The sequence below is a fragment of the Pseudopipra pipra genome, chromosome 14 (genome assembly GCF_036250125.1).
Source record: "Pseudopipra pipra isolate bDixPip1 chromosome 14, bDixPip1.hap1, whole genome shotgun sequence".
Classification (NCBI taxonomy): Eukaryota; Metazoa; Chordata; class Aves; order Passeriformes; family Pipridae; genus Pseudopipra; species Pseudopipra pipra.
The window spans coordinates 2227200-2253689 of NC_087562.1; the positions used below are offsets into that span (position 1 = coordinate 2227200).

The 26490-nt window shown below is 54.7% G+C and overlaps 2 protein-coding genes, 1 long non-coding RNA gene and 1 pseudogene across 4 annotated transcripts; 1 reads left to right on the forward strand and 3 right to left on the reverse strand.

Moving 5' to 3' along the window:
* Nucleotides 1–15: 15 nt before the first annotated feature.
* On the reverse strand, nucleotides 16–15767 carry AARS1 (alanyl-tRNA synthetase 1). The gene is made up of 21 exons (XM_064670754.1): nucleotides 15695–15767; nucleotides 14128–14336; nucleotides 13323–13511; nucleotides 12543–12688; nucleotides 11182–11373; nucleotides 10604–10748; nucleotides 9522–9667; nucleotides 8880–8988; nucleotides 8632–8782; nucleotides 8142–8266; nucleotides 7393–7537; nucleotides 6595–6773; nucleotides 5989–6102; nucleotides 5063–5269; nucleotides 4249–4433; nucleotides 3713–3821; nucleotides 2893–3006; nucleotides 2493–2612; nucleotides 1897–1983; nucleotides 576–689; nucleotides 16–282 (listed from the first exon to the last, which is right to left on the reverse strand). Exons 2-21 carry the CDS (start codon nucleotides 14269–14271, stop codon nucleotides 97–99), a joined length of 2907 nt encoding a protein of 968 aa, XP_064526824.1. The 5' UTR covers nucleotides 14272–14336; nucleotides 15695–15767; the 3' UTR covers nucleotides 16–96.
* A 542-nt stretch (nucleotides 15768–16309) lies between these two features.
* On the reverse strand, nucleotides 16310–19231 carry LOC135421922 (uncharacterized). Its single transcript, XR_010434248.1, has 2 exons — nucleotides 19113–19231; nucleotides 16310–16860 (listed from the first exon to the last, which is right to left on the reverse strand). It is a non-coding gene; the product is annotated as an uncharacterized LOC135421922 (long non-coding RNA).
* LOC135421919 (uncharacterized) lies at nucleotides 16856–23544 on the forward strand (annotated as a pseudogene).
* A 455-nt stretch (nucleotides 23545–23999) lies between these two features.
* LOC135421917 (C-signal-like) lies at nucleotides 24000–26309 on the reverse strand. 2 transcript variants are annotated; one of them, XM_064670780.1, is made up of 6 exons: nucleotides 26019–26309; nucleotides 25600–25651; nucleotides 25174–25361; nucleotides 24738–24896; nucleotides 24504–24623; nucleotides 24000–24202 (listed from the first exon to the last, which is right to left on the reverse strand). In XM_064670780.1, the coding sequence occupies exons 1-6, from the start codon at nucleotides 26163–26165 to the stop codon at nucleotides 24089–24091; spliced, it is 780 nt and encodes a 259-aa protein (XP_064526850.1). In that variant the 5' UTR covers nucleotides 26166–26309; the 3' UTR covers nucleotides 24000–24088. The 2 variants fall into 2 exon arrangements, with proteins under 2 accessions (XP_064526850.1, XP_064526851.1); XM_064670781.1 differs by lacking the exon at nucleotides 25600–25651 and having other exon boundaries at nucleotides 26019–26230.
* Nucleotides 26310–26490: the final 181 nt, after the last annotated feature.

A 26490-nucleotide genomic window follows, 5' to 3' on the forward strand; every position in this document is an offset into this window, starting at 1 on the left:
GAGCAGGGCCGCAGCGAGCAGGGCAGGGAACCTTTATTGACAGGAAATCCGCGCAGGGGAAACAGTAGGAAAAGGGGGCCAGGGACCACCCCTCAGTCAGTTCTTCAGCTCCCCCAGCCGGAGCCTAGCAAAGTCCGTGGCCAGTTTCAAGGCTTCCTGCAGGCAGCCCACGTTCTTGCCCGTTGCCTGTGCAGAGACGTCCTTCCCACCGCCTTTGCCGTCCATCAAGCCAGAAACCTCCTGCACCCACTGGCTGGCCTTCAGGCCCTTATTTGCAGTCTCCTGGGCAGGAAAAGGGAAAAAAAAAAATCATTGGTCAGCACCGAGGGACAAACAGCTGTCTCCCTGACCCATGCCTACCACCATGTTACGTTCTGACTCTTCTTCCCCATTTGCACAGCACAACCTTTTTCCCACGCTTCTGTAGACCGATGATACACCAAAGCATGAGGGTTGTGGCTCTGGCCAAACCCAAATCAATCCCGGCCACGGAGCGTTGGATAGTTCCTGCCTGGAAGCTGCATCTCCCCCAGGAAGGTTCAGGGAGAGGCAGATACAGAGTGTCTCAGCATTACCTGGGGTACCTGACACAGGCAGGTGATCCTGCCAGCTTCATTATCCACAGCAAAAAGCATGGCAGCAGTCTGGGGGGAGTTAGTCTTGAAGAGCTTCAGAGATTCATTCAGGGCCTGTAAGAGAAGAAAATTATTGCAGCACATCTTCCCTGCACTCACACCCAGCTCACCTCCAGCCCCCATGGCACCCACAGAGACCTCAGGGATCTGGACTTGCATTAAACCAGCCAGCATCACCCTGCTGTGCTCCTCCTCCCCAACACAAGCCATATTCACATCCCTTGCAGTGTAGAAGCCTTGGCAGGTGACACAAGCCCTGTGTGTGTCCCCTGAGGCAGGAAGGAGAAATTGCCTTTATTTCTCCACCTTCAGTTATCCAGGAACTGGCAGAATTTGCCCCAGAGTGAACCTTAGCCTGAGTTACTGGCTGGAGGGAAAAAAGCTCCCCCCAGCAGGAGGGAACAGCTGTTCCAAAGTGACTCAGGAGAACTCAAAAACAGCATGAAGAGGCTGCAAGGGTTAACAGACACAGCAGGCACACAGGAAGAACCAGGGAGATTGCCATGCATCCTGCTATTCCCAAGGAGAGCATCATCCCTTGTTTACACAGACAGCACGATGCAGCACAGAAGCTCCAGGAGCAGGTCCTCTGGCAAGCAAAGCAGCGCTGCTCTGGGTGGATTGGGAACACGCAGCTCCCCGGGCTGCCAGCACTGCCATCCCCTGGGATGCACCCTTCTGCCAGGGAGAACACTGAGATGGCACCCACTGCGAGCGTGGGTGTCATGGTGACAGGGAGGGCCACAGAGAGCGAGCAGGATCAGCTCCAAGACTCCCAGAGTGGAAATTTAAACAGGGCATTAAAACCAGAGCGCTCCAACCCCAGGCACGATCAGTCCCTGCTGCCTGGCTCTTGCTGGGCTCAGCACTGTGGCACAGTGCACAAAAGGGAGCTGTTATTCCAACAGATATCGCTTGGAAAGAAACTTGTGTGTGGAGGAGGGAAGGAGCAGATTCAGCCCTGGCTGTGGAAGAACCTGAACCCAGCTGTGGCTGACAGTGCCCAAGAGCTGGGGGGCAGCTCTCTGCCCGGCCCTGTCCACACAGCCAGCCCAGGACAACGCTCCTGGAACTGATCTGCAGGGGCCACAAACATCATGACTTCCACTGCCCCAGCAGTCCCTCCTCCTCCTCAGGGACAGCAGGTGTGAAGAAGGACAGCTCTGTAGCACTGCACTGCCTCCCCGAGGGAGCAGAGACCACCCAGCTGCTCCTCAAGGCACAAGGAAGGTTGCTGAGGAGAAACCAGGCCTTCCCATACCTTCGCTGAGGCTCCATTTTCCATTTCCATAATGACCCATGGCTGATTAGGGTGACTCTCAATGACTTGCTTGGTCTTCTCTAGCACCTGAGGATAACAGTGGTCAGAAAACAAACACTAGAGCACCCACAATGTGTATGGACACAAGAACCACACAGGTAGAGCTTCCCCTGCAGGTACCGAGGTCCCCAAGGTGCCCAAACACACCCACAGCCCAGCCTGGAGCAGCCTCACACTGTGGAGCAAGGAGTAAAATATTTTGGCAGGTGGGTGTGTGGCCTGCAAGGCAGCAGCAATGTTATGTGTTAAATCCTCCTCCAGAAAACTCCAGTGGGATCCAGGAGAAGAAGCCTGCACCCAGGGGCACCAGTAGGGTAGGAGCACCCCTACTTCCAAGACACATGCCATGCTTCAACGCAGGGAGCAGGCACGGAGGTAGCTGTGCTCTGGGAGGGAGCAGGAGAGTCTGGAAGACTGAACAGTGTGAGGGGTGTCCCCACAGCTCAGCTCCCTTCCACGATGGACACAAGCAGAGCTCCCAAGGGAGTGCCCTGCAGCCCTCCCACGCTAATCCTTTATTCCAGCCCAGGGCTCACCCGTTTCTGGATGTCGGCTTTACTTGCACGGTCCAGGTCATCCATAACTTTCTTCAGCGCTTTAACAGCCTCTCTCAGCTCATCTTTCTGCCACTGTGGGATAACAGCAGTGGCCAGAGTCTGCAAAAGAGCAGGTGGAGAGGGTTAGAGGTACTAGCGACCACAACCAGGAGATGCTGCACCTCATGAACCTCAGTGCCTCAACTGGCAGAGCCCAGTAAGCCCCACTCCTCTCCCAGTGCCAACAACCCGGTCAGGACGAGCCAGCTGCAGCACCCATGGGATACAAGGCTGTCAGACAGGAGCAGGAAGGTGAACATGGGCCTCATTAATGCAACCCAGTGCTGGCAATCAAGGTCCCATTCACTCTGGGGAGGCAGAGCACTGCTACCATCCTCACCTCACCGAGATCTGCGATCTCCTTCTGCACATCCTTGTTGGGAGCTGTCTGGACCTTCACCTTGGCCTCCAGGGCTGACAGCAGTTTCCTGAGGCTGTCAACTTTCCTGAGGGCCTAGCAGAAAACAATCCAGGTTAAATCAGGCAGGAAGATTGAGCAGGCTGGGCTCTTGACCACCCCGGGGTAAGAAGGGAATGCCCCAGCATGGAGCTTAGTAACTCCTCTAGAAGACAGAGAGCCAAAGCAACAAGCACTTGACTAGAACAAGGGTATGATGCTGGCAGACAGGCCCCATGACTCTTTCTTTGCCAGAAGCAAAAGAAAGATCCTCAAAAACAGAAACCATCTCCCCCATGAACCCCTTTCTCCCACTCTAGGAAGCATCAGCCCAAGCTAGCCCAGGATCTGCTAGCCCAGCAGCAGAGGACTGTGTTCTCAGACTTCACCACTCTCCTGCCAGCCTTGACAGCTGCTGAGAGCTCTACATCTGCAGCCCATTCTGCTAAGCAACCTGAGCTATTCCCAGAGCCATCCACAGACCACCCCGGGCCCCTCTGCCCCCTGACACAACACTGAGAAGCCGGGACTTCTCCCCTTCTCCCCTGCTCTTTCTGACTGTAGCACAGCCGGGGCCTCCAGCCCAGCCTCTGCCAACAGCAGCACCCTTTTCCCTGAGTCCCTGCTATTCCCAAGGAGAGCATCATGCCTTGTTCATTCTCCCTGGTGCTGACAGGGATATTGTACAAATTCAAACAGAAGGAACTCTGGCATAGGGTTAATACGTGGAATTTCACAGAGGATCTCTCCTGCCTCCCCTTACCTTCCGAGCTTCAGCTCCGGTGACTGCAACTATCCTCCGAATGCCTTTAGCAATGGCTTCTTCTGAAACAATCACAAAGGGGCCAGCGTGGCTGGAGTTCTGCAAGTGCCTTTGGAAAGAACCCAGACAGACCCACAAGAGACAGTTAGCAGTCCACCTCTCATCTCAGCAGGAATCAGCACAGAAACAAGACAACCACTCTGCCAGGGAGATGCAGCAAGTGTGGGACAGGCAGAAAACCCAACCAAGCTGCTAAAAGCAAAAGAGCAAGGAAAGGGTGGGAAGGGCTGTGCTCCCAGCACTGCCAGAGACCCTGCGTGTGGGCAGGGCAATACGAGCAGTTCCCTGCTTGCAAAGTCTTGATTTTAAACACGGATTGCCTGAGGAGTGGGAATGCAAAGGTACATCACCACCGCCTCCAGCTCTGCCCTGCATGTACCCACAGCACTCCCAGCAGAGACCGGGCTCCACAGGAACTCCTTTTCAGCCACCCTGCCGCCTTCCCTGCTGCCTTCCCTGCCTCTCCAGATACTCACGTGCCTCCACAGAACTCAATTGAGGTGATGGAGCCCCCAGGACCAGAGGGGTCAGCCAGCAGCTCCTCCACAGGGATGCCAATCGAGACCACACGGACAGGATCGGGGTAGGTCTCGTCAAAAACTGCCCGCAGTCCTTGGATAGCTTTGGCTGCTGCGAGAGGACAGTCCTTGGCATACACGGTCTGCAGAGGACAGGAAAGGGATGTGGGTAAGAGCAGGTCCTATCAGCTCTGACTGAGGACTCACATTCCCTGGGAACTATGACTTTCTCTGAAAGATGCTAAAAGTGAAGCCTTGTGCCTCACCCAAGCTGGGGTTTGCTGAGCTGCAAGAATTCCAAAGGTATTGGCAGATGTCCCATGTTCAAAACTCCCAGTACCACCTGTTCAGACTCCCTGTGTGCTACTGTACATGCAAATGGTTCCAAACACAGACTCCTGAGCAGAGCACAGGGTTCTCCAGGGTCTGCTCTGACACAGGCCTGGCACCAGACAGAGCAACTCTCTTGCCCTTGGTGACACATCACTGGCTTGTCTGGGTGTATGTAAATCCAGCCAGGCCTGCAAAACTTCTCTGCTTGACTTCCTGACTCTTCTAGCTAATGTGAGACACTACAGCAGGCATGGGAACACGCCAACCCTAGAGAGGGCCTGGGACCAATGAACAGAGCAACCCACATGGCGTTTTCCTGCTCAAAACCCTCTGAGGTGATGCCAATCTGTGCACAGAAGACTCCTGCATGCCAAACCCCCAGCATCCCAGATCATCCAAAAGCTGGACTCCAGGCATACAACCTGTCAGCCGCACCCACCTTTGACTCCTCGATCATCTGGTTGGCAATCCCTTCGACTTTCTTCACTTCCTGGGTGGACAAGGCTCCCTTGGCCGTGAAGTCGAAGCGCAGCCTGTCCGGTGCCACCAGGGAGCCCCTCTGGTCGGCCTCGCCCAGCACGGAGCGCAGGGCGAAGTTGAGGATGTGGGTGGCCGTGTGGTTGCTCATGACCGGCCTCCGCCTGGCCTGAGGGAGGAAGCCTCTGTTAGACGGGGCCCTGCACTGTGGCCTCCAGCAGGTGAAGGGGAGGCTGCTGCCCTCCGACAGAACCCTAAACTAGCTCAGGAGACCAGAAACAACCGGCCACACTTGCTGCCCTAGAGCTTCAGCTAAGGGAGCAGGGTGTTCCCCACCAAATTTGTGCATGGTTTCCTGTCTGGTGGGAGGACAAGGACAGACCAGGTCACAGACACTGATCTGCTCCTCAGCAGGGAAAAGCACTGCGAGATGGAAGCCTCCCCTCTTCCTCCAAAGATGATGCCTCTATAGAGAAGGGAAACACATTTTGCAGACTAGGCTCAACCCAGGACTCACTCAGCAGGCTGAGCCCACAGGAGCCATGTCTGGAGTGGGGCAGGCAGCCCAGGCTCCCTCCTGCTGTCCCCATGCAGTGGGGCACCATACAAGTTCTACCTTCCAGTCATGACCCAAAACATGTTTCTGCTGCTGATGAGGAAACCCAGAGAGTGTGGCTCTGAGCCAGCTGGGCATTATCTGCCTCCTGGTAGGAGAAAGCCAGGCGCCAAGCAGGAGAGGCCTGGAGTCAGCCAGGCATTGCTTGATCATGTGCTGCAGGGAGGGCAGGCCTCAAACATCAGGCCCCCAGAGCGGTACTGATGAAAAGGAAGGAGACAAAATCCAGGCAAAAGAGATGAGCCCACGTGTTACACCATGTTTTAACTCACCTCATCAATAGACAGGTGGACCTGATCTCCCACTTTCAAGCTCCCATACAGAGTTCCTATGTGGAGCACGTAGCCTCCTCGGACCTGAACATTCTTCACAGTGAATTCTGTTTTCTGTATAAAGAGGGAAATGCCCCATGTAAGCAGAGCAAGAGGCCAAGGGGAGACAAACCATCTATCCAGAGGTCTGAGCTGCAACTGGAAAGGTCCCAGTTGAGAGTGAGAGAGGGTGTGTGCTGGAGAAAGACAAGTGTCCCCAGGCACAGCACACAGCAAAGCAGAGAAGTGAATGAAGGTGACACAGCTGAGGGTCACAGAAAGAGCTCCCCACCTCAGCTCCCCATCACGGCTTGAGAGCACTGCCCTTGGGCAATCTCAGCACCACCACCACAGGCAACAGCAGTAGAGTCTCCACTTCCCTGAGAAGCAAGGGGAACAAAACTCCAGCACATCCATGCCGTGCTGCACCCCCCGAAATGAAACCCGTGCAACGCCTGACACCTGACGTGGATGGGAAATTGCTGGAGCTTGCTTGGCCCCTCCTCCCCCTCTGCCCAGGCCCTGGGGTCAGACTGAATCTCGCAAAAGGCTCTCAGGCCCACTCACATCCTCCCTGCTGTCGTCATCCTTGACCATGTAGCCCTGGTCATAGATCTGCCCACCCTGCTCAGCGTAGAAGCAGGTCCGGTCCAGCACTATCCCACACTCCTGGCCAGTGGATACCTCCTCCACAAACTTCTTCTCCCTGCGGATGGCTTTCACTGTGGCCACGAGGCTCCCGAAATCTGTCACCAGGATGACAGGCAGTGTCAGTAAAATAGGAAAACCTTGTAGACACCACATGGGAGTGGAACTTCATAGCAGCATCTCCCAGCTATTGCAGGAGATCATGGCAGCTACTACATTTGCAGAGGGTAAGGAGAAAGGAGTAAGGCAGCAGTTAGCTGGGAATTCCATCCAGTGCCCTCCAAGGCAGGGGCTGTCACTGCCTTCCATGCCTATGCAGTAAAAGTCAGCAGCACACATGGCTGTGAGCATGCAGCCTCCTCAATCTCCACCAAATCAAAGAATTAGCAGGAAGAGCCACAGCAAACGAGCCAAGAGCCCCCTAACAGGCCAAGCAGAAACTGCAGTCTCCTGCAGCAGTGGCAAAGCAGCAGCTGAGAAACACAAACATAGGAGTGTGGAGACACAAAGCTGCAGGGACCAGGAATACCCTTCACTTGGCAAAAATGGGCCTCCCAGTCTGTCCTTCCCTTTCCCTGCTTTGTAACAAGCAAGCCTGCACACCTTTCCACTCCCACCTCCATGTCCCAGGACAGGTGAGCCCAGAGGGGATCTCTTTGAGGTGCATGCCAGGGAAGGTTTAGCAGCAGCAGATGATTCTGAGAAGGTTTTTCATACCATAGGTGCCACTGGGATCCGAAGCATAGCTGTATTTTGGCGAGTCATCGGTCACCTCCAGCCCTCGGGCCCTTAGCTCTTCAATGGCATAGATGTCCAGCATGAGGAGGTCCTCCCCTCCAGCTCCCTTGCCCTGGGATTTGAGCTGCCAATGACAAGCACTAATGTTTGAGAAAACCCACCTCAGCTTCAGCCAACGCATGCCAGTGTAGCTGCACATCTCACTCACATCCCTGAGAGCTCTTTGGTTTAGAACTCTGCCCTGGGAAGCTGTGTGCCAGCAGCTGGAGTGCTCCTGTCTTTTCTGGCTTCATAACGTAGTTCCAGCATGCAGACCAAGTGAGCCTGAGCCCAGCAAGGGCAAGGCAAGTACCCAGCTGGTCAATGCCACTCCCCGCTGCTGCAGCAAAGGTGCTGTGAGAGGCACTCAGGCTGCAGACCTGCCTGGACACTGCTCCTCAGACAGGGAGTAACTTCCAGCAGTTAAGTGCTCTGAGCACTCTACTATCTCTGTCTGAAGGCTGAGCTCAAGACCCCATGCTCTGCTAGTGAGAAAAACCAACCCTAACTGTACAGAAAAGACATGTCCCACAATAACTGCTGTTGTCCTGGTGTTTCCCAAGGGACACTGGGGCACATGGGGTGTGAGCAGACTCAGTAAGAAAGGAGCAAGTCGTGACTGCAAACTGCACAGAAGGGAAACCTCCCTGTCCGCTCACAGCCCAGCTTCCTCTGGAGCTGTTACCTACCTGCGCATTTTTCCGCTCTTCCTCAAAGCCCTCCATGTCCACAACAAGGCCCTTCTCCTCTGCAATCAGCCCGGTGAGATCCGCAGGAAAACCGTAGGTGTCATAGAGCAGCCAGGCAGTGTCACCTGCAGAGAGAGGGCAGAGCAGTCGGCTCTCATGTTCCACAATACACTGCTCCCTTCCCTGCTCTCCCACTGGCTCTGTCCCACCCAACTGGCTCTGCATTACGGCACGATAGCAAACAGATCTGGAGAATGTGAACATCCAAAAGGCTCCTCCCTGACAGCACAGGGATCTGGGCAGCTTTGAAACCTGAGCAAGTGAACACAGGCCAGAGGAGAGATGTGTGGCTCAGCTCTGAGAGATGTCTTTTGACTCCAACTCTGTCCCACACCTTCCACCACCTCTAAGTTCCCAGCCCGGTGGGAACTGACATGATCCCAAAAAATGAATGCCTTTTGCTGCATCCAGACAGAAGTCACAGCCTTACCAGGGATGATTTTACTGTCCCCCAGGCTCTGGATCTTCCTGTCCAGGATGCGACGCCCTCTGCTCAGTGTTTTCAGGAACTGATCCTCTTCTTCATTGATAATGTCCTTCACCATATCTGGGTCTTTCTTCAGCTCAGGAAAGGCATCTCCCTGCAGACCCAAGAGGATGAGCCCTTCAGCATGGAGATCCACACACCCCAGCAGAGGAAGTCTTCAGCAGATACAGTGGAGCAGGAGAAGAACTTACCAGTGACTGCACCACCACATCAACCAGAGTAGCAAAGAAACCCTTGGGGGCATTGAGCTTCTCGTGGGAGTAGCGCACGGCCCGTCGGAGAATCCGCCTCAGCACATACCTAGGGAACAGCAGAGCCCCCCATGCAAATGTTACACCTCTGAGTTGTTCTCAGGGGCTCCACCAGCATCCACCTACTGGCACCCTCTCCCAGGACCAAGAGCACAGGGTTCTTTTCCCACAGCAGCTGCTCACAGCAGCAGCAAGACACAGGCGAGGTGCCAGGCCCCAGCTCTCTGATCCAGACTCACTGTGTGCTTGCTGTGAGTCCAGTGGCACCTGCAGCACAGCCCCCCCAGCCCAAACTTCCTTGCTTTTTAACAGCAACACTGCACCAAGCAGGGTTTTGTGCCTATCTGCCCACAGTGATCCTTTCCAGGGGCTGGCACAGCAGCACTGTGCACAAGAACCCTCAGACCTTTGTGTTGTGGCCTTTTGGGTGGACCTTACTACAGGGATTCAAGCATCAAATATCCTGAGCAAACACTCTGCTATCCACTGCTTTAATGCCAGAGACACAGGAGATCCCAGAGCCCTCAAGGAAGCTGTGCTGAACAGAATGGGAATGGCAGCACTGCAGCAGCTCCTTCTTACCCTCTGCCAGTGTTGTCAGGCCTGCCCCCATCCGAGAGGGCCAGGGTGATGGTCCGTGCGTGGTCGGCCAGCACGCGGTAGGCCATGTCTATTCCATCGGCATCCTCGGCCCCCACCTGCCCCTGGTACGGCCTGGCACCCGTGCCCTGAGCAGAGAGGGGAAGGCAGTGAGCAAAGGGGGAGATTACAGACAGTGGGAGCCAGCACCATGGCAGAATAACAGGGAAGAACCCCAGAAGCCAAGCCCACCCCACCCCCGGCAGCCACAGAGGAGGAACACTCCTCTGGAAAGAGGTGTCTCAGTGAAGCCAGGGAAGGTGGGAAGCTGTGGGCTCTCTGCATGGCATTACAACCTGAATTTCCATGGCCAAAGGCTCTCCAGACCAGACGGAAGAAAAGCCAATATATCCCTACATTAAGACCTCAAGAGAGAAGGAAAAGGACAGAGTACAGGGAAATCATGTGTTTTGCACACTGGCCCAAGTACTGCAGCCTGGCATAACCTGCCCAGCCAAGAAACCTTTCAAATTCTGTCACACAGGAGATGGTCCCAGCTTCCCTCTTTTGGGGTGCTTTTATCCACATCCAAGGGAAAGATACTGCTGTAACAGCACGGGTAAGGTGGTCTCCACATCAGACAGTGCAGCAACAGCACACTGGTTCTGTAAGTGGTTGTCACAGTTCATGGCAAAGCACTCCTGTCTCAGGGAATTTTCTACAGATCAGCGTGTTCCAGGTGGGAGATTGAAGGACAAACTGATTCTGGGTTAGCAGCACCACGTGCTCTCTACCACATGGCAAAAGGGACTGCAGAGCATCTCCCACCAGGAGAGGACCAAGGACTGAGCCATCAGGACAGTTCAGCTGGGAAAGCTGCACCACTCATCGTCCTGTGTTTTCCCCTAGAGATATGTCCAAAGACAGCAATTACTGTGCCAGCCTGCATTCCTACCCTCAGCAAAGCACAAACCTGTGGGGCTCAGAGCAGCTGGGAAAGCAGAGACCGCCCTCTCTGACCAGCCCCAAGCATCTCCCCAGGGATTCAGGGAATGGATACAGCTGGATCAGACCCCAGTTCCTACCTTTTGTATGGCTTCAAAGTAAGGAAGGAAAAGGTCAGTGTCATAGTTGGACATCTTGTTCTGCAGGACAGAGACCAGCCTCTCCAGACCCATCCCAGTATCAATACTTTTCTTAGGAAGGGGTTTCAGTGTCCCATCAGCTTCCCTGCCAAAGAAAGATGAGCTGTTATGGATGGGGGCTCTGCAGGGGGAACCCAATCTCTCTCCTCATCTCCATGAAATTTGGTTCCATCAGATTTATGACACGGGCCCATAAAAGCCATACAAAGGACAACTGTGATAAAATATAATTAACAAGACCATCAGTGACAACTCAGACCCAGAGCAGGATGGCACTTATTCCCTACTGAATTCCTGGCAGATAAATGGGAGAAAATACTTCCAGTTTGTCCCCAAAAGCAGCATGACTGATCCCTTCTGTACAAGAGGGTCAGGGGACAGAGCATCACAACGTGCTCAGCTCCTGGACCACTGGGAATGGTGAGCAAGCCAGGGGCAGTTAGAAAAGCACGCAGCCCAAAGAGCCTCCCACATGGAGCTGGAGCGACCTGTCTCACCTGGAAGCAGGTCTGGCTCACCTGTTGAACTGTATGAACACCAGGTTCCAGATCTCCAGGACGTTGGGGTCATCCTGATTGACCAGGTGTGAAGCATCTCTGTCCCCGATCCGGTCGTAGTGGATCTCACTGCAAGGGCCACAGGGGCCTGTGTCTCCCATTTCCCAGAAGTTATCCTTCATATTGCCAGGCAGAATCCTGCCCTCAGCCAGCCTGTAACAAGAAACTTACTGAACAACAGAGACTAAGAGCAAGGCAAGAATTCCCCAAACTAAGGGCTAGACCAGAGAAACCTCAGCTCACTAATTCCCTGGACGAGACGATGAATTCTTAGAGCCTGAGCCTCAGGATCCCCGCTGAGGGGGATCAAGTGAACACTGGCACCTGTCCCAGCTGGAGGCAGAGGCTTACACAACACCTCAGCGAGGCCACCAGCAAGGAGACAGGGATGGGATGGAGCATGTCACCTATGAGGAAAGGCTGAGAGAACTGGGATTGTTCAGCCTGAAAAGAAGGCTCTGGGATTACCTTGTTGAAACCTTTCAGTACCTAAAGGGGAACACAAGAAATCTGGAGAGGAACTCCAGCTTTAGAAGGTCATGTAGTGAAAGGAAAAGGGCTTTAAACTGAGAGAGGACACATTTAGATTACACATTGGTAAGAAATTGTTCCCTGTGAGGGTGGTAAGGCCCTGGCACAGGTTGCCCAGAGAAGCTGTGGCTGCCCCATCCCTGGAAGTGTCCAAGGCCAGGCTGGACGGGGCTTGGAGCAACCTGGGATAGTGGAAGGTGTTCCTGCCCACGGCAAGGGGGTTGGAACAGGACGAGCTGTAAGGTCCCTTCCAAACCTAACCATTCCACAGTTCTAGGATTCCATGATCTTCTCAAATGCTGTCAGCAGCAGCACACTGGGCAGGACAGCCCATCCATCTGACCCAGTGGGGCACCTGTTAAGCTTTCACAAGAGATTTTGAAACCAGAGCTCCCAGTATCTTCTAATACCAGTACTTCCCTTTAGTTTCAAAGCTCCACCACCCTGCAAACATTATTTGTGACACTTCAATTTTGCTAAAACATCCTGCCACATGTTATGTTCTGCCATATAACACATGCCATCATAGAGTCATAGAAACATTTAGGTTGGAAAAGACCTTTCAGATCATCAAGTCCAACTATTACTCCAGCACTGCCAAGCCCACCACTAAATAATGTCCCAAGTGCCACAGCTACACAGCTTTTGAGTCCCTCCAGGGATGGTGACTCCCCCACTTCCCCAGGCAGCCTCTTCTGTTCCGTCTCTGTGAAGAATTTTTCCTCATAGCCAAGCCAAACAAATTACTATTGCTCATCAAAACATGCACCTTCCTCAGTGAAAGGCCTTACCCCAAATCCAACCAGATCTGCTTGCACTCCAGGTCTGGCTGCAGCCCTGCAGCCTCATTTCCACCAAAGTAAGTGACATAGAGTCTTTCAGCAGGAATGCCAAACTCCTTGGTGAGAAGTTCCAGTGCCAGTTTACAAGCGAGTTCCTGCAGAAGGAAAGATGAGGTCAGCAAGTGAGTGCAAAGACAGCTTCTCTTCAACATCCAAAGTACTGGCCACTGCAGGTACCAGCAGGTAAACTGCCAAAAACTTTCCAACCTTTGACATAAGAGGCAAATTAATATATGCAGTGAACAGAGCACAAGAAACGTCTCAAATGACTTTCCTGATGCAGCCAAGTTAACTCCTAGGCATGTTTACTGCCCCCAAAAAGCCTTTTAATTCTGCTGTTGTTTTGTATTCCTAACATCCTCCTTCTGACTTTGAGCACTACACTATCAAGAAGCTTGGGAAAGGACATCATCATTGTATGATCACTCCTGTTTGAAGGTCCACCATAGCTGCACAGCACAAGCAATTCCCCACAGCTCCAGGACAACCCCTAAAACCTCTGCCTGAAGACTCCAAACTAGCAGAGTTAATTTAATCAGCTTTGTAAACCTTAAGTAATTAATCTCAAATCATTCTGCAGGGTCGGGGCAGCTTCCAACCTCATTTATCCCAAAGGAGCCACAAGGACCTCTGTGCCAACATATTCTCTTTCCTCTTGGCAACCGCTCTGCTGAGTTCACAGAGATAAATTTGTGCCAGAGATTCAGAGCTGCACCCAGCCTGCTTTACCTTGAAGTAATCCCCAAAGGACCAGGACCCCAGCATCTCAAAGAAGGTGTGGTGGTACACATCTTTCCCCACGTCGTCCAGGTCGTTGTGTTTGCCCCCTGCTCGGATGCACTTCTGAGTGTTGGTGGCTCTGCTCAGTTTAGCGAGCGGGTGTGAGGGGTCGATAGTGTTGAGGAAGATGGGTTTGAACTGAGAGAAGAGAAAAAAGGGCAACTCAGACCAGCACTCAGAGCCTGTTTCCAAATGTTGCAAGCAACAGCAAGGCAGTGTGTGTCATCTGTGTGACAATATCACTGGCCTGGACGTATCCAAGGCACCCTTCAGAAACAAACCTACTCCTCCTGCCTGTGGCAAAGCTGCAGCACTGCCTAGAACTCAGCACTCACACACACATGTTTCTGGAGCCCACTAAACCCTGGAACCTCCAAAGGGACTGGAAGCTGTCAGATTCTCAGCTGCCAAAAAATAAAAACTGGGTGCTGATCTGCAGCACAGCCCTTGCAGCAGGTCAGTCCCAACTGCTCTTTAAAGATGCCATTAGTCATTTGTGCCAGGACTGGCTGTGGCACAAAGGGTCAAGGAAGGGAGACTGGCAGAACTCCCATCACAGGGACCTCTCTTCCAGTGCTCCTGTCAATTCTGTGAGGGCACAGAGGATTCCAGCAGGACACACCAACCACCTCATTGTGACCGGACGGAAGACGGAGAAAATAATAATTTTCCACACAAAAAATTCTGCAAACAGCCTCAAGGGTTTCAACAGGATATGTTCGTAAGGACCGCAGTGCCAGGGTGGGAAACCTACCTGATTCATACCAGCATTGGCAAAGAGCAGCGTGGGGTCATCCAGGGGGATGGTAGAAGATGAGTGCACGTAGGTGTGCTTGTTTTCCTTGAAGAAGTCGATGAACCGCTGCCGGATCTGGCTGGCGGTGAGCGTGGCCTCCATCCTGAGGCTGCCAGTCACCGCTGTCCAAAGCAAGTGGCGGGGAAGCGGCAAGGCCTCGGTGCAGTCTGAAGAAACAACGACAAACAAGGCTCTGACGTGTTGTTAGCTCAAGCTGAACATGAGGATCATTGTCTCCATCTCCTGAAAGGGTCCCCCCCCACATTAAGTACTCACTGGCTCCTCAGTTCAACCATCGGTCTGCCCCAAAGAGTGCTGGCCCAACCCCAAACTTCCTCTCCCCCAACCTCCCTGATTTCGGGGCTCTACATCAAGTTACCTGTTCTTTGAAAACATGTGGTTTTAAAATTGCAAATTCACATGGATACTGAACTTAATATGTCGCATTTGTGTTGCTGGGGACATGGATGGAGGGGGGAACTGCCAAGCCGTCAAAGCACTCAAGGTGAATAAATGCAGGAGTGGGGAGACCTCATTGCAGCCTTCCAGTATCTGAAGGGAGCTTATAAAAGAGAGGGAGAGTGACTTTTTACATGGGCAGATAGTGATAGGACAAGGGAGAACAGTTTTGAACCAAATAAGGAGAGATTTAGGTTAGATTCTTCTTGGTGAGGGTGGGGAGGCCCTGGCACAGGTTGCCCAGAGAAGCTGTGGCTGCCCCATCCCTGGAAGTGTCCAAGGTCAGGCTGGATGGGGCTTGGAGCAACCTGGTCTAGTGGAAGGTATCTCTGCCCATGTCAGGGAGGTGGAACTTGATGAGCTTTAAGGTCTGTTCCAACCCAAACCATTCTGTGATTCTATAATTAAACCACAGAAGAGCCAAGTTCAGAAATGACCCCTGAATATCACTTTGTCCGCCCTCCCTGCTCGAAGCAGAGACAGCTCCAGGGATGCCTGGAAGCCTTCCCTGGGAGGACCCACATGCCCTCAGAGGCACCCCAGAGGCAGTGACAGCCTGCAGGGCAACACCGCCCGAGTGTCCCACGGGTGCACAGAGCTGTCCCTGTCAGCGGAGCGCAATGCAGATACACGGAGGGGGGGGCGAGCTCCCAGCAGCGTGCTGCGGCGCCGAGGGACGGGAATCTCCCACAGGAGCAGGGCCTGGGAGCAGTTCATTGAATCACAGAATCAATGAGCCTGGAAAACTCCTTTGGGATCATCGAGTTCAACCTCGACGCTGGAGGAGGGAATGACCCGAGGAGGGAAGGACCGCGCACAGGGCCTACCAGAGGCCCTGCCCGGACACCGCCCGCTCTCCAGTGCCCGAGGAGGGGCGGGGGAAGCGCTGGGCCCGCCATCCCCCCCGCGGGCCCGGCTGGGGCGCGACCAGCGGCACCGCCACCACCACCCTCCCCCCTCCCCCATTATCCTCCCTCCTGCCCTTCTCCCCTGGGCCTGGGGGTCCCGGGTGGGCCGTGGCGGCCAAACCCGGAGTGCAGACCCCCCGTGTCCGCCCCGGCCATACCTGCGCGGCCGCCGCCGCCCCTCGCCCCTCACCGCCGGCCGCCGCAGCGTGCGCCCCGCCCCGCCCCTCCGCCGCCGGGACGGCTCCCATTGGCTGCCGGCGCTGTCGCTCCGCGCAAGCCCCGCCCCGCCGCCGCCGGGGCGGGCCCGCCGCCGGCTGATGCAATGGCGGGAACGCGGCGGCCACGTGACGCGGCCGGGCTGAGGCCGCTCTGGGCGCCGCCATTTTAGGGGTGCCCGCCCTGTGGGCGCAGTGGGGTCACCCTCAAAAATTGGGCTTGTTTTCCCCCGTGTGCAACGAGCCAATAATGACACACGAGAGAGAGAGAGAGACATTGAGACACGAGAGAGAGATACTGATTCCTGGTTTTGGAGCTGCCTGAGCCTGGGCGCTCGGTGGTGTTCCACAAGCCCAGCACGCCCCACTGGACTTTCTGCGTCATTATTTGCACGCAAATTCTGAGTTAGTGACTTTGCAAGCGTTACAGTAACTTTTCAGTCTGCTCTATTAGGATTGATTAGTAATTCCCATACAAATCACACAACCCCAGATAAATTCTGCGCATGCTCAGGGCAAGGGTCTTCACTTGGGCACGGTCCTTTCAACCTGTAGGTGTGATTTTTAGTATTATAATAAAGATAGTTCAGGTCTAGGACACATGGACCTTGAGTATTTTGCCAAGTTAGCAATGTCATCCCTAAAGCTTATTAGTTCCAGAATGTCCTTGAGTAAGGGATGCTGTTTGCTGCCTGTTCCACTGATTAGCCCTCCTTTCTTGCTGATTAGGCTTGAAAGTATACAAAAATCTAACATCAAAGAACATCCTGACTTGAGATAATCTAGAGACACATTCCACATTTTGCAACAATGACGGTGCGGTGCCGGCCCAAGAGCTTTGGCCACCCAACACAGCCCCGCTCCCTGCCTGAAGCCTTGGCTGTTCCCATGGAGAGCATCTCTTCCCCAGTGGATCCTTTCTGCCCCTGGGCTGTGATTCCCGAGCCATCAGCATGCCTGTGCTGCTGTCCTTGGCCACTGTCGGTCAGCCCTTTCCAAAGGTCGCTTGGTGCTTGCCTCCCCTGCTCAGCGCTGGCCTGCAGCCATTCCCACCATTCCTGGTCCTGCAGCCTTCTTCACTTGTTTCTGTTGTCTCCTTCCCGAGGAGCCTGGAAGGAAAAGAGGAAACTCCAGTCTTATTGGTTCCTAATGGGAGCTCTGCTCTGGATGCTGCTGGCAGATAGCAGCAGGAGCAGGCAAGTCTGTGCGGTGCAATTGCTTGCACAGGTGATTACACCCTCAAGAACGTCTGCTACAGCAGGTCCGACTCCAACACCACCCAAATCCACACCCAGCACGCTTACTTCTCATGGGGACCATAGTCTGGCCACTACGATGGAAAGAAACATCATTTGCTTTCTCCCCTCCAAGCTCTGTGTCACCTGAAACCTCATCTTGCAAACCTGGGGCCCCTTCACTACCTTCCATATATTTCTTTGGTGATCACCAAATGTGGAAGCACTCAATACCCAGGCAATAGGCAGTTCTGTCCCCTCTGCCAGGCTGAGCAACAGATATATCCCACTGGGCACATCCAGATGGGAAGGACCCATCTCCACAACTTTCCTCTTCTTGTTCCCTTTCCCTCCTTACGTTCGGGTTGCCCCAATTCTTCTGTTTCAACTGAGGCTCTTTACATGGCAGCTCTTTGCTTCTTTTAGCACTTCTGCATCCTAGAAATCCATGCCCCTAGGCTGGTTTGGGCTGCAGGAGCCTTGGCTTTACAGGCACCTCTTGGGCTGATAGGCATCCAGCATTCTCCTCCAGCAAGGAGGAAGGTGATGGCCATGAGGTTGGAGTCCCAGCAGCAGGTGGTTGGGTCAGCAGGAAGCTGGGGGTCCTTCCCTGCTGGCTCCTGGGTGGGGTGCTCAGGGGGAAAGTGTTCAAAATTCCTTCCCTGTGTTTCCTAGGCTGGACTTTGGATTAGTATACCAGGGTTCAACCATCCCAAACTCACTCCCCAAACTGGGAGATCGCTGGCCACAGTCAGATTTTAACCTGTTTTCCTCTTCCTGGTGGTGTTCTTCCAAACCTGTGGAAGAGATGGACCCTTCTGCTGTTACAGAGGCTCTGGGAGCTGGGGCTTTAGAGGGGTGAAGTGATGGGAATCTGGGTAATGCAGGAGACATGCAGCCCCACGTGCCAAAACGTTGGAGACCTCTTGATCCTCCTGGGACCTTGGCTCTGTTTGGGGCAGGCGAGGGGCCAGGGCTGGTGCTGGCACTGTCCCCGTCCCCGTGGGCGCCCGGAGCCACACCCTGGGCTGTGCCTGGCTCCTCTTCACGCCGAGCAGGCAGCAATCCTGCCATGTGTCACCACCCGGCGTGGAGGCTGCGGGGATGGCTGTGCTGGCTCGGAGCGTCCTGGTGACGGGGTCCAACCGGGGCATCGGGCTCGAGCTCGTGCGGCAACTCGCCGCCAGCCCCCGGCCCCCCCAGCACATCTTTGCCACCTGCCGTGACCCTGAGGGTCCGAGAGGGAAGGTCAGTGTGGGCACAGGGCACGGGGATGGTCCTGAGCCAGGTGGGCAGAGGGAATCCACGGTCCCCACAGCCCTGACAGCTCCCCGCTGGCTCTGGACCTGGCTGGGTCGCCCAGCAGTGGGGGCAGAAGTGTTCTGGGGGGGTTTCATAACCCCCAAGTACCCTGGATAAGCAGGGCCTGATGTAGCCGGGTGGGATGAGGCTGGAGAGGCAGACATATCTTCAACGCTCACTCCTGGCTGTGCCAATGGCCAGACAATCCCTTCTCCATGCTGGGATCGCTCAGGATGGGGGGCAGTGCCTAAGTCCAGCAGCACCATTCTCCTGCTGGCTGTGGGGATGCTGCCCTACCCCATCCACTGGGAATGGCCCCACACTTTCCCCAAAGAAAGCAAAGCCATCCTGGCTCGGTGACCTGGGAGCAGGGGTGGGACACCTGTTTGTGCTGCCAGTGACTTCTAACCTCCTGCCTGCTCCATCATTTTTCCAGGCCCTGAAAGAATTAGCTGCCCAGCACGCCAGCATCAAACTGGTCCAGCTAGGTATGGAGCAATCTTTCTCCTTTCATCCAGCATTGCTTCCAGTCGTCTGCTGGCTTTGGGGATGGGAGTAGGGGCAGCTTGGCCAGGAAGCTCTAGCCCTGCCAGGTGGGGAGGGATCCATGGGGAGGGATCCATTCACTTCAAGTGAAGCTGTCCTCTGGTTGGGGCAGTCGAACTGGATTCAGAGGAGGCAGAGGTGGGTCCAGACACCTCAGCTGAGCAAGTTTCATGGGAAAGGCATCTCTTCCCAAAGATGCTAAATACAGTGGCCAAGTTTTGGGCTGGGACACATGGGTCACAAAGCAGAGGAAGGCAGGGCACAGCAAGCAAACCTACTGGATGGTTCCTAAGTAGGAGAGTTGGTTTGGGATCTGCTTGGAGGTGGCCACAGTCGGCATTTCTTTCACTGCAGGTAAAAAAGGGAGGAAAAAAATAGGTTAAAAGGCTGCATATGGGAAATCCAAAAGAAGTGTTTTGGGAAAGTGCTTGCACCAGAATTACCATTGCTGTAATAAGAGAGGTGGGGAGCAGCCAGAGCTTCTAAATATTTCTGAGTATTTCACTGTAGTCAGTGATAAGAAAACTGAATAAAGGCCATGCAAAGACTGTATCAGTATCTACCTACCTACCTATTTATTTGTTTGAAAACACCTGAAAAGTTCGGGTTTTCAAAGTTCAGGTTTTTTAGCATTTCTTAGCAAATAAGACATTCCTGAAGTCAGGCTTTCACTACAAAGAGGCAGCAAATCTCTCTCTCGCTATTAAGTAGATTATTAAAGTAAAACACCTTCTCTGTAATAAAAAATAAATGAGCTGTGAGCCCCAACTGGCAGTACATGATGGGAAGTAAGCTCACTAAAGCATGGCCAACATAAAAAGGGACATCTCAAAGGACTGACCACTACATAAACAACCTCTACTAAAAGACATACGCCCAAACCCCAGACTATCAATTAAGTCCCAAAATAAGCTAAAAAACCCCGAAGAATCAACAGCAACAAAGTATTTTTTTAAAAGAGAAGCTGCTTCAGGCTGTCTTGCTCCATCTTAAGGAAAGGTTGTCTCCAAACCAGCAACAGGAATGGACTTTTCAGAAAGGAGTTAAAAAGTAACTCCAAATTGTGTATGATCTGTCACTTCTTTTTGTTCTCTCTTTCTTTCTTATCCTTATCTCATTTCCTCTAAGGAGACAAAAGTTTACTCCTTAAGCAAATTTGGTGACTTAGAACTAGAAGCGTGCTGGTCCCACTCGTGTACCCCTCAGAGCAATGACTCAGCTAATCCAAACAGAGCAGTTAATCATTCACCAAGTGATCCAAAGATCCCTCACTGTGGTGGAGAGCCTTGAACTTCATCCGATTTATCCAAAGAGAAGTCATTCCAAAGCTCTCTGTCCTGCAGCTGGCCATGCCCTCTTGAATTCCAAGGCTCCAGCCCCTCACATTCCCCTCAAATGTTTTCAGGACACCTCTACAAAGGTGTGTGCTGCACAAGGCAAGGTGGACACAAGTCCCATGCCATTCACATACCTGCTTACCACCATAAAGACACCAGGCTAGTTAAAAATGCCCGGAAAAAGGGTGGTTCTGCTGCTCGTCAGTGCATGAAATACTCCAAGAAGGGAGTCTTCAGCCTTGGAAACCTCTGCTAAGTCACTCTTGTCTAAGCATGAGAACAGAAACTCAGCTCAGGGGCCAAAGTGTTGCAAAAAAGAGGAATCAAGCCCTGCGGTTGCCCCCTCCCAGCAGGCTCATCAGATTGGCATCTGCAAAAAATGGGCACAGAAATGTGCAAGGGGAGCAAGGGCACACTCCAACATGCCCATATGCTTGAATATTCATGGTTCTTAGGGGATCAGCTGAGATATTAAAAGGCAATATATAATGTTTAATGTTGCCTAACCCGCCCATTGCAGATCCTAAAGGTGTTTAGATGACCCTTTTAAACAAACAACAGCCACTTCAGTGGGTGAGCACCTGGCAGGGGACACAAATCCCAGCAAGCAACCCCAAAAGCTGAACATAAAGTTAAAAAAAATACCATTTTTATTGCCTTAGCCAAAAAATCCTGCAATAAAAGCATGGCAGAATCTCAAAACCAGTATTTAAGCAAAGAGGAAGGCATTGGGGATGCTTATCCCTGTTAGCCCAATTTCAGTTGTTTCTGGTTGCTTGAGAGGGGTTGTCCCCACAACTTGGCCAGTAGGGATGGGGAAGTTCAGACTCAGAGCCTGCAACCAAATACTGCAGGTTACATCCCAAATCTTTTATTACTTGTACTCACATTAGCTCATATGTGAGCTCCAAATCCTTGTGAGTAACAACAGGAAGCAAATAAAAATCTAAACAGAAGAAAATGATAGGAAAAAAGATGGATTTTTGCATACCAATGGCTGCAAAACTATGGGAAGTTGCTCTGTGGAAGATCAATTTAACCACAAATTGTTTAAAAAGGCAAAGGTAACTAAAAATGATTGGTCAGAGTGGTATAAAAAAAAGGATTTTCATCCAATCTAATAATCCCCTCTATGTTAACAGCCCCTATAGCTGCTGTGAAGTACAGAAGGGCTCGAAGAGCATAGTTTGGTTGTTTCCCCAAAGATGGTGTCTGTCCTTAAAATGTGCCCATCTATGGTGGCTTCCAGTAGAAATAAATTTTTGAGTCTCAGTGTGCAAGGACCAAGCATCCCTTCTGCAATCATAAATTCCTTGAGTACAGCAAGCAAATACAGCAAGTTTTTCCTACCAGTAGCCCCCATACAGCCAAAATGGGTTGAATTGAGGTTTAATTTGTCTGAGGCTGCGAAACCAAGAGGTGAGGACAAGCTGCTGATCATTTCAATGTGCTTAATAACCTGACCTGCTAAACCTGCTGTGTCCTTTCTGGATAATGCTGGTTTAGAGAGAGCCATTCCAGCCACAGCACAATCTCCAGTGGGTGCTGTGTGACCTGCAGGAGCTCTGCTCCACTTTGCTTTTTGCCCTGGCAGACACAGTGAACCTGCCCAGCATCCGAGGGGCCGTGGGGGCTGTGGGGTCTCATCTGAAGGACCAGGGCTTGAACCTGCTCATCAACAACGCAGGTGTCAGCTCCCACGCCACGCTGCGCTCCGTGGATCCCCAGGAGATGCTCGCCGTGTTTGCCACCAACGTGGTTGGGCCACTGCAGGTTACCAAGGTACATGTGGACCTTTTGGGTTTCTCCTGCTTGGGGAGATGTTCCCTGATGGGAATAAGGCCACCTCCATGGGTCTCCCCTGCCCACCCAGGGGAGCTCGGCAGCGCAGCCCAGCCCCGACACCTCCCTCGCTTTGTTCCTCCCCAGCTGGAGCTCCTGCCTGCCCCAGGCTGGCTGTGCCAGCTCGCTCCTTCCCTGGGGAGGGGAAAGGCTGGAGCCTGGCCACTCCTTGGGGCAGCCTCCCCATCCCCTGCCCTTCTGCCAGGGTGTCTGTCCAGCTGCTCATCCGTGGCGTGTGACAGAGCCCTCCAGGGCAGTCCCCAAGCTGGGAGCTTGTCAGGCCTGAGCAGAGCGTTGGTGTCTTTGCCTCAGGAATTCCTGCCGCTCCTGGAGCAGGCGGCGAAGGGCGCAGGGAAGGAGGGGTTGAGCTGCGGCAGGGCCGCGGCCATCAACATCTCCACCAAACTGGCATCCCTCGGGCTGTGCCTCGGGGTGCCGGAGGCCCCCATGTACCCGTACCGTGCCAGCAAGGTGAGGGGCCAGGGGAGGTGCTGGGGACGCTCTGCCGTGCACAGTGCCCGTGGAGGGGGAAAGGCCATGGGGGCACCCCCTGCCCCGCTCACCCACCCCCTGCCTGGTTCTGCCAGGCAGCAGCACAGAGACCGGGACAGCAGCACCCGGCACTGAGCCTTCCAGGCAGGTCGTGCTGATGCTTTGCCCAGGGGCCAAGTCCCATTTCCCACCTCCACAGCCATTTTCTGCCTGGGAAATGGGCCCCCTCCTGCCCACCCGCACCCCGGGTCGTGCTGGCAGGGCTGTGCCTCTTCCAGGCTGCCCAGAACATGGTGACAAGGTGCTTGGCTGCGGAGCTCCAGGACAAGGGGATCTTGTGTGTGGCCATCCATCCTGGCTGGGTGAAGACTGACATGGGGACGGAGAAGGTACTGGGCTGTACAGGGGAGGGACAGCAGAACCCCCCCTGTGTTCCCATGTCTTGGGGAGGGCAGGGGCACTTGGGGGATGTTGTGTGGGCTGCCAGGACCATCTCCTGGGTTGGAGCAAGCAGGGAGCAGGCAGCAAGCAACACAGCCAGCTGTGTCTCCCCTCCTCCCAGCCTGGAGAACAGAGGGGTGGCAGTAAGGAAAAATATCCCCATGAGCACTGTGGGTGCTGCTCCCAGGCTGCACACCCTCTCCTCTGCCCAAGAGCTGCTCTCTGTGCTGATCACAGCCCATGGCAGTGAGGCTGTGCCTTGTCCCCTCCTGCAGGCACCACTGACGGTGGAGCAGAGCGTGCGGGGCATCCTGACTGTGCTGGCCAGCCTCTCACAGGATGCCTCCGGAGCCTTCCTCGACTGGGAAGGAAACTGCCTGCCCTGGTGATGGACAGATGGATGGTTTCTCTTGCCCACACCGCAGCCTCCTGCTTGCTGACTCACCCCTCTGAGTGGTCACCCTGCTTGCCCTCAGCCCACCCTGGACTGTCAGGGAGAGGGGAAGGGATTGGGAAGCAGGGTCTCTCCCCTTCCCCATCCTCTGCATGACCCTGTAGTCTCTCTGTACCCCCCACCTCAGTAAAGTCTGTGAGCTAATGTCTCTCTGCTCTGTCTCCACACACCGAGCCTCAAACTCCCCACCCGAGCCCGGCACACGCTCGCTGTGCACTTCCCAAGTGCTGTGTGTCTGTCTGTCCCACCTGTGACCAGGCATCCCCCAGCTGAGGGGAGAGGGCAGCTGGTCCCCGTGACCCCCAGCCCCTTGGGCAGCCCAGGCTGAGCACAGCCCTGGGGTGCCCTGCAGCTGGAGAGGGGGAAAGCCAGCCCTGCAGGTGTTCAGATCTTTTGACTCCATGGAAGGGCCTCTGCCCCGGCTCCTCCAGTGCCTCCTGGAGGAGAGGTCTCCAGAGTGTTGTTACAGTGCCATGGGACCTGTATGTTGTCACTCATGGGGGTGCAAAGACAGCCATGGATCCGGTGGCAGTTGTGGGATTGAGGAGTGGGGCAACCAGGAAGGGGCCACCCCATGAGCTGGCAATGCACAGCAGAGCTGAGGGCTCTTGACAGGGGTTTATTGAGGATGTGGGGCAGATGGGAGCAGCAGCAAAGGGTCCCGCTGCCAGGATCCTGAACTGGTGTCTCACCAGGGCACGACCTTCCCTTCCCAGTCCAGGAAGGTGCCGGTGTCCTTCTCGGAGAGGGAGGAGAGCACCTTCAGCATCCCTGTCACGCTGTCGTCCACTGTCACGGGGGGCTGTGGGGCAAAGGGGGAGAGGCAGCCTATGCCCAAGGCCTGGCTGAGGGCCCTGGAGCAGCTGGAGCCAGGGGAAGGACCCACCCCAAGGCAAGGGGAAAACAGACAACCCCAGGCAGAGGGGCTGAGCAGGGAACCGAGGGGATGGGGGCACCCAGCACCCGGGACCAGGATAGGGAGAGCTGTCCTGGCAGAGATCGGGTAGAAGGGGAATTTGTGTGCAGGGAATCATGGCAGTAACTTCCACCCATGGAAAGTCAGCACATGGGCTCTGATGGAGCCACCATGGTGGAATTCCTACCGTGTGTCCAGCAGAGCTGCCCATGTCAGTTTGCACCCAGCCAGGGTGGAGAGCGACACAGAGGACCCCGTGCTCCTTGTATGCCAGGGACTGGCACTTGCTCAGCATGTTCAGAGCAGCCTGTGGGGAGACAGGGCAGGGATGGTGGTGGGAGGGGAGGGGGGGCTGCAAGGGGACCTGCGGCTGTGGCAGAGCAGGGGAAGCAAATCTGTCCCCAGCATGGTGTGACAGTACCTTGCTGCAGCGGTATGAGCTAGCTTGGATCATCTCCCAAGCATAGGGATTAGTGATGGAGCCGCCAATGCTGGACATGTTGACAATGGCTGCCTTGCTGCAGCTCAACCCTGAGCCCGGGCTCCCCTGGGCAGCCTTCTTCAGCAAGGGCAGGAACGCCTGCGAGGAGGAAGAGGAGACAGGGGAGACATGGATGTGGGCCAGGGGAGAGGACCAGCTCCTTCCCCAGTGGGCAGCACTGGCATCAGCATCAGAACATTCTCCCTTCTCTCCCCACTGCCCCAGCCTGCCAGGCTCCAGCTCCTGAGCTCCAGCCCATGGCTCCACGAGCTTCTCATCAACTGAGATCCCATCAGGCTCCAGAGTGGAAGCAAGAACCCCTCCCACCAGCCCTTCATGCTCCCCCAGGACAGCCCAGCTTGGGTGAGGGTCTCACCTGGCCCATCAGCAGAGGCCCAACTGTGTTGGTGGTGTAAGTCTCGGTCATGTCCTCTGGTGTCTCATTTTCAAGCAAGGTTATCTTGGCAATTCCAGCATTGTTGATGAGAAGGTTCAGCCCAGAGCCCCCCACGTGCTCCCTGACCGTGGTTGCAGCCACCTTGATGCTGACAGGGCTGGCAACTTCTGCAGAGCCGATATAGGGGAGGTCAGTGTCCCTGTGGTGGCTTGGGGTGTCCTGTTTTCCCCCAGGGACATGCTTCAGGGCTGGTCATAGGCAGGAGCTTTGGCAGCGTCCGATGGCCCCACAAGCACCAGCCCATTGGCATGGCTCCCTCCCAGCACAGGGACTGCCAGGGTGTGCCCAGTGCTTGGGCACTCGCAGAGGAACTGGGGCACAAGTTCCGCACCTCGGGGCACCTACCGAGCGGGACTATGACCAGGTTGGGGTGCTTGGAGGCCAAATTCTGTAACTCCTGCAAGAGAGGGCACTGTGTGGGCAGGGAGAGGCAGGAGGGGTTGCGCAGAGGCTCAGCTTTTCTCAGGCAAAGCCCATGTTGTTCTGGCTCCATCCCTGCACTGCTTTGTGCCCAACACCCTGCTCCAGCTGCCCTGCTCCCATCACATGGGGTTCTGTGCCTCCTGCACATGTCATGTGCCACTGTTCCTGTCAAACATCCCATGCACAGCTGCTCCCACGGTGTCCCAGCCCACCTGCCCTGTGCTGTGGGTGCCCAGCCGCAGCTCCAGCCCCTCACAAACCCCCTCCTCGCTCCAGTCTCCACCATGGCACCGAGTGCTCCCGTCCCCCAGCACAGCCACTGCCTCCCAGCCCAGTCTCACCTTTGCTCGCTGTCCCTTGGGGTCCCGACAGCCTGCAAAGACCCACTGGGGTGGGTTTGGCATCTTCAGGAAGTGCTGGACGAGCCCCAGGCCGATGCCCCTGTTGGCCCCAGTCACCAGAAGGGAGCGCACACGGAGCCCTGCCATGCTGCTCTGTCCTTGGCTGCACTGCTCTCACCCGGACTCTGCGGGTGCCTTTTGCTACTTGGTTATCTCACAGGTTCCCATGAGGACTTGCACCAGCCCGTGGCTCTCGGAAATTCTCTGCCTGAACCTCAATCTCTTGGCTGTGGTCCATACCCATGATCCACTTTTCCCGGTGGCTGAGGAATGACGCAAAGGGAGCCAAGTGTCCTGCCCAGGCAGGGAATGCCCTGGGCTAGATATCTAGAGTGCTGCTTTCTGTACCTTCCCTGCTCCTCCAAACCGGAGCTGCTCAGTTTTCAGGGCCAGCACTACTCCTGTCCCTGCA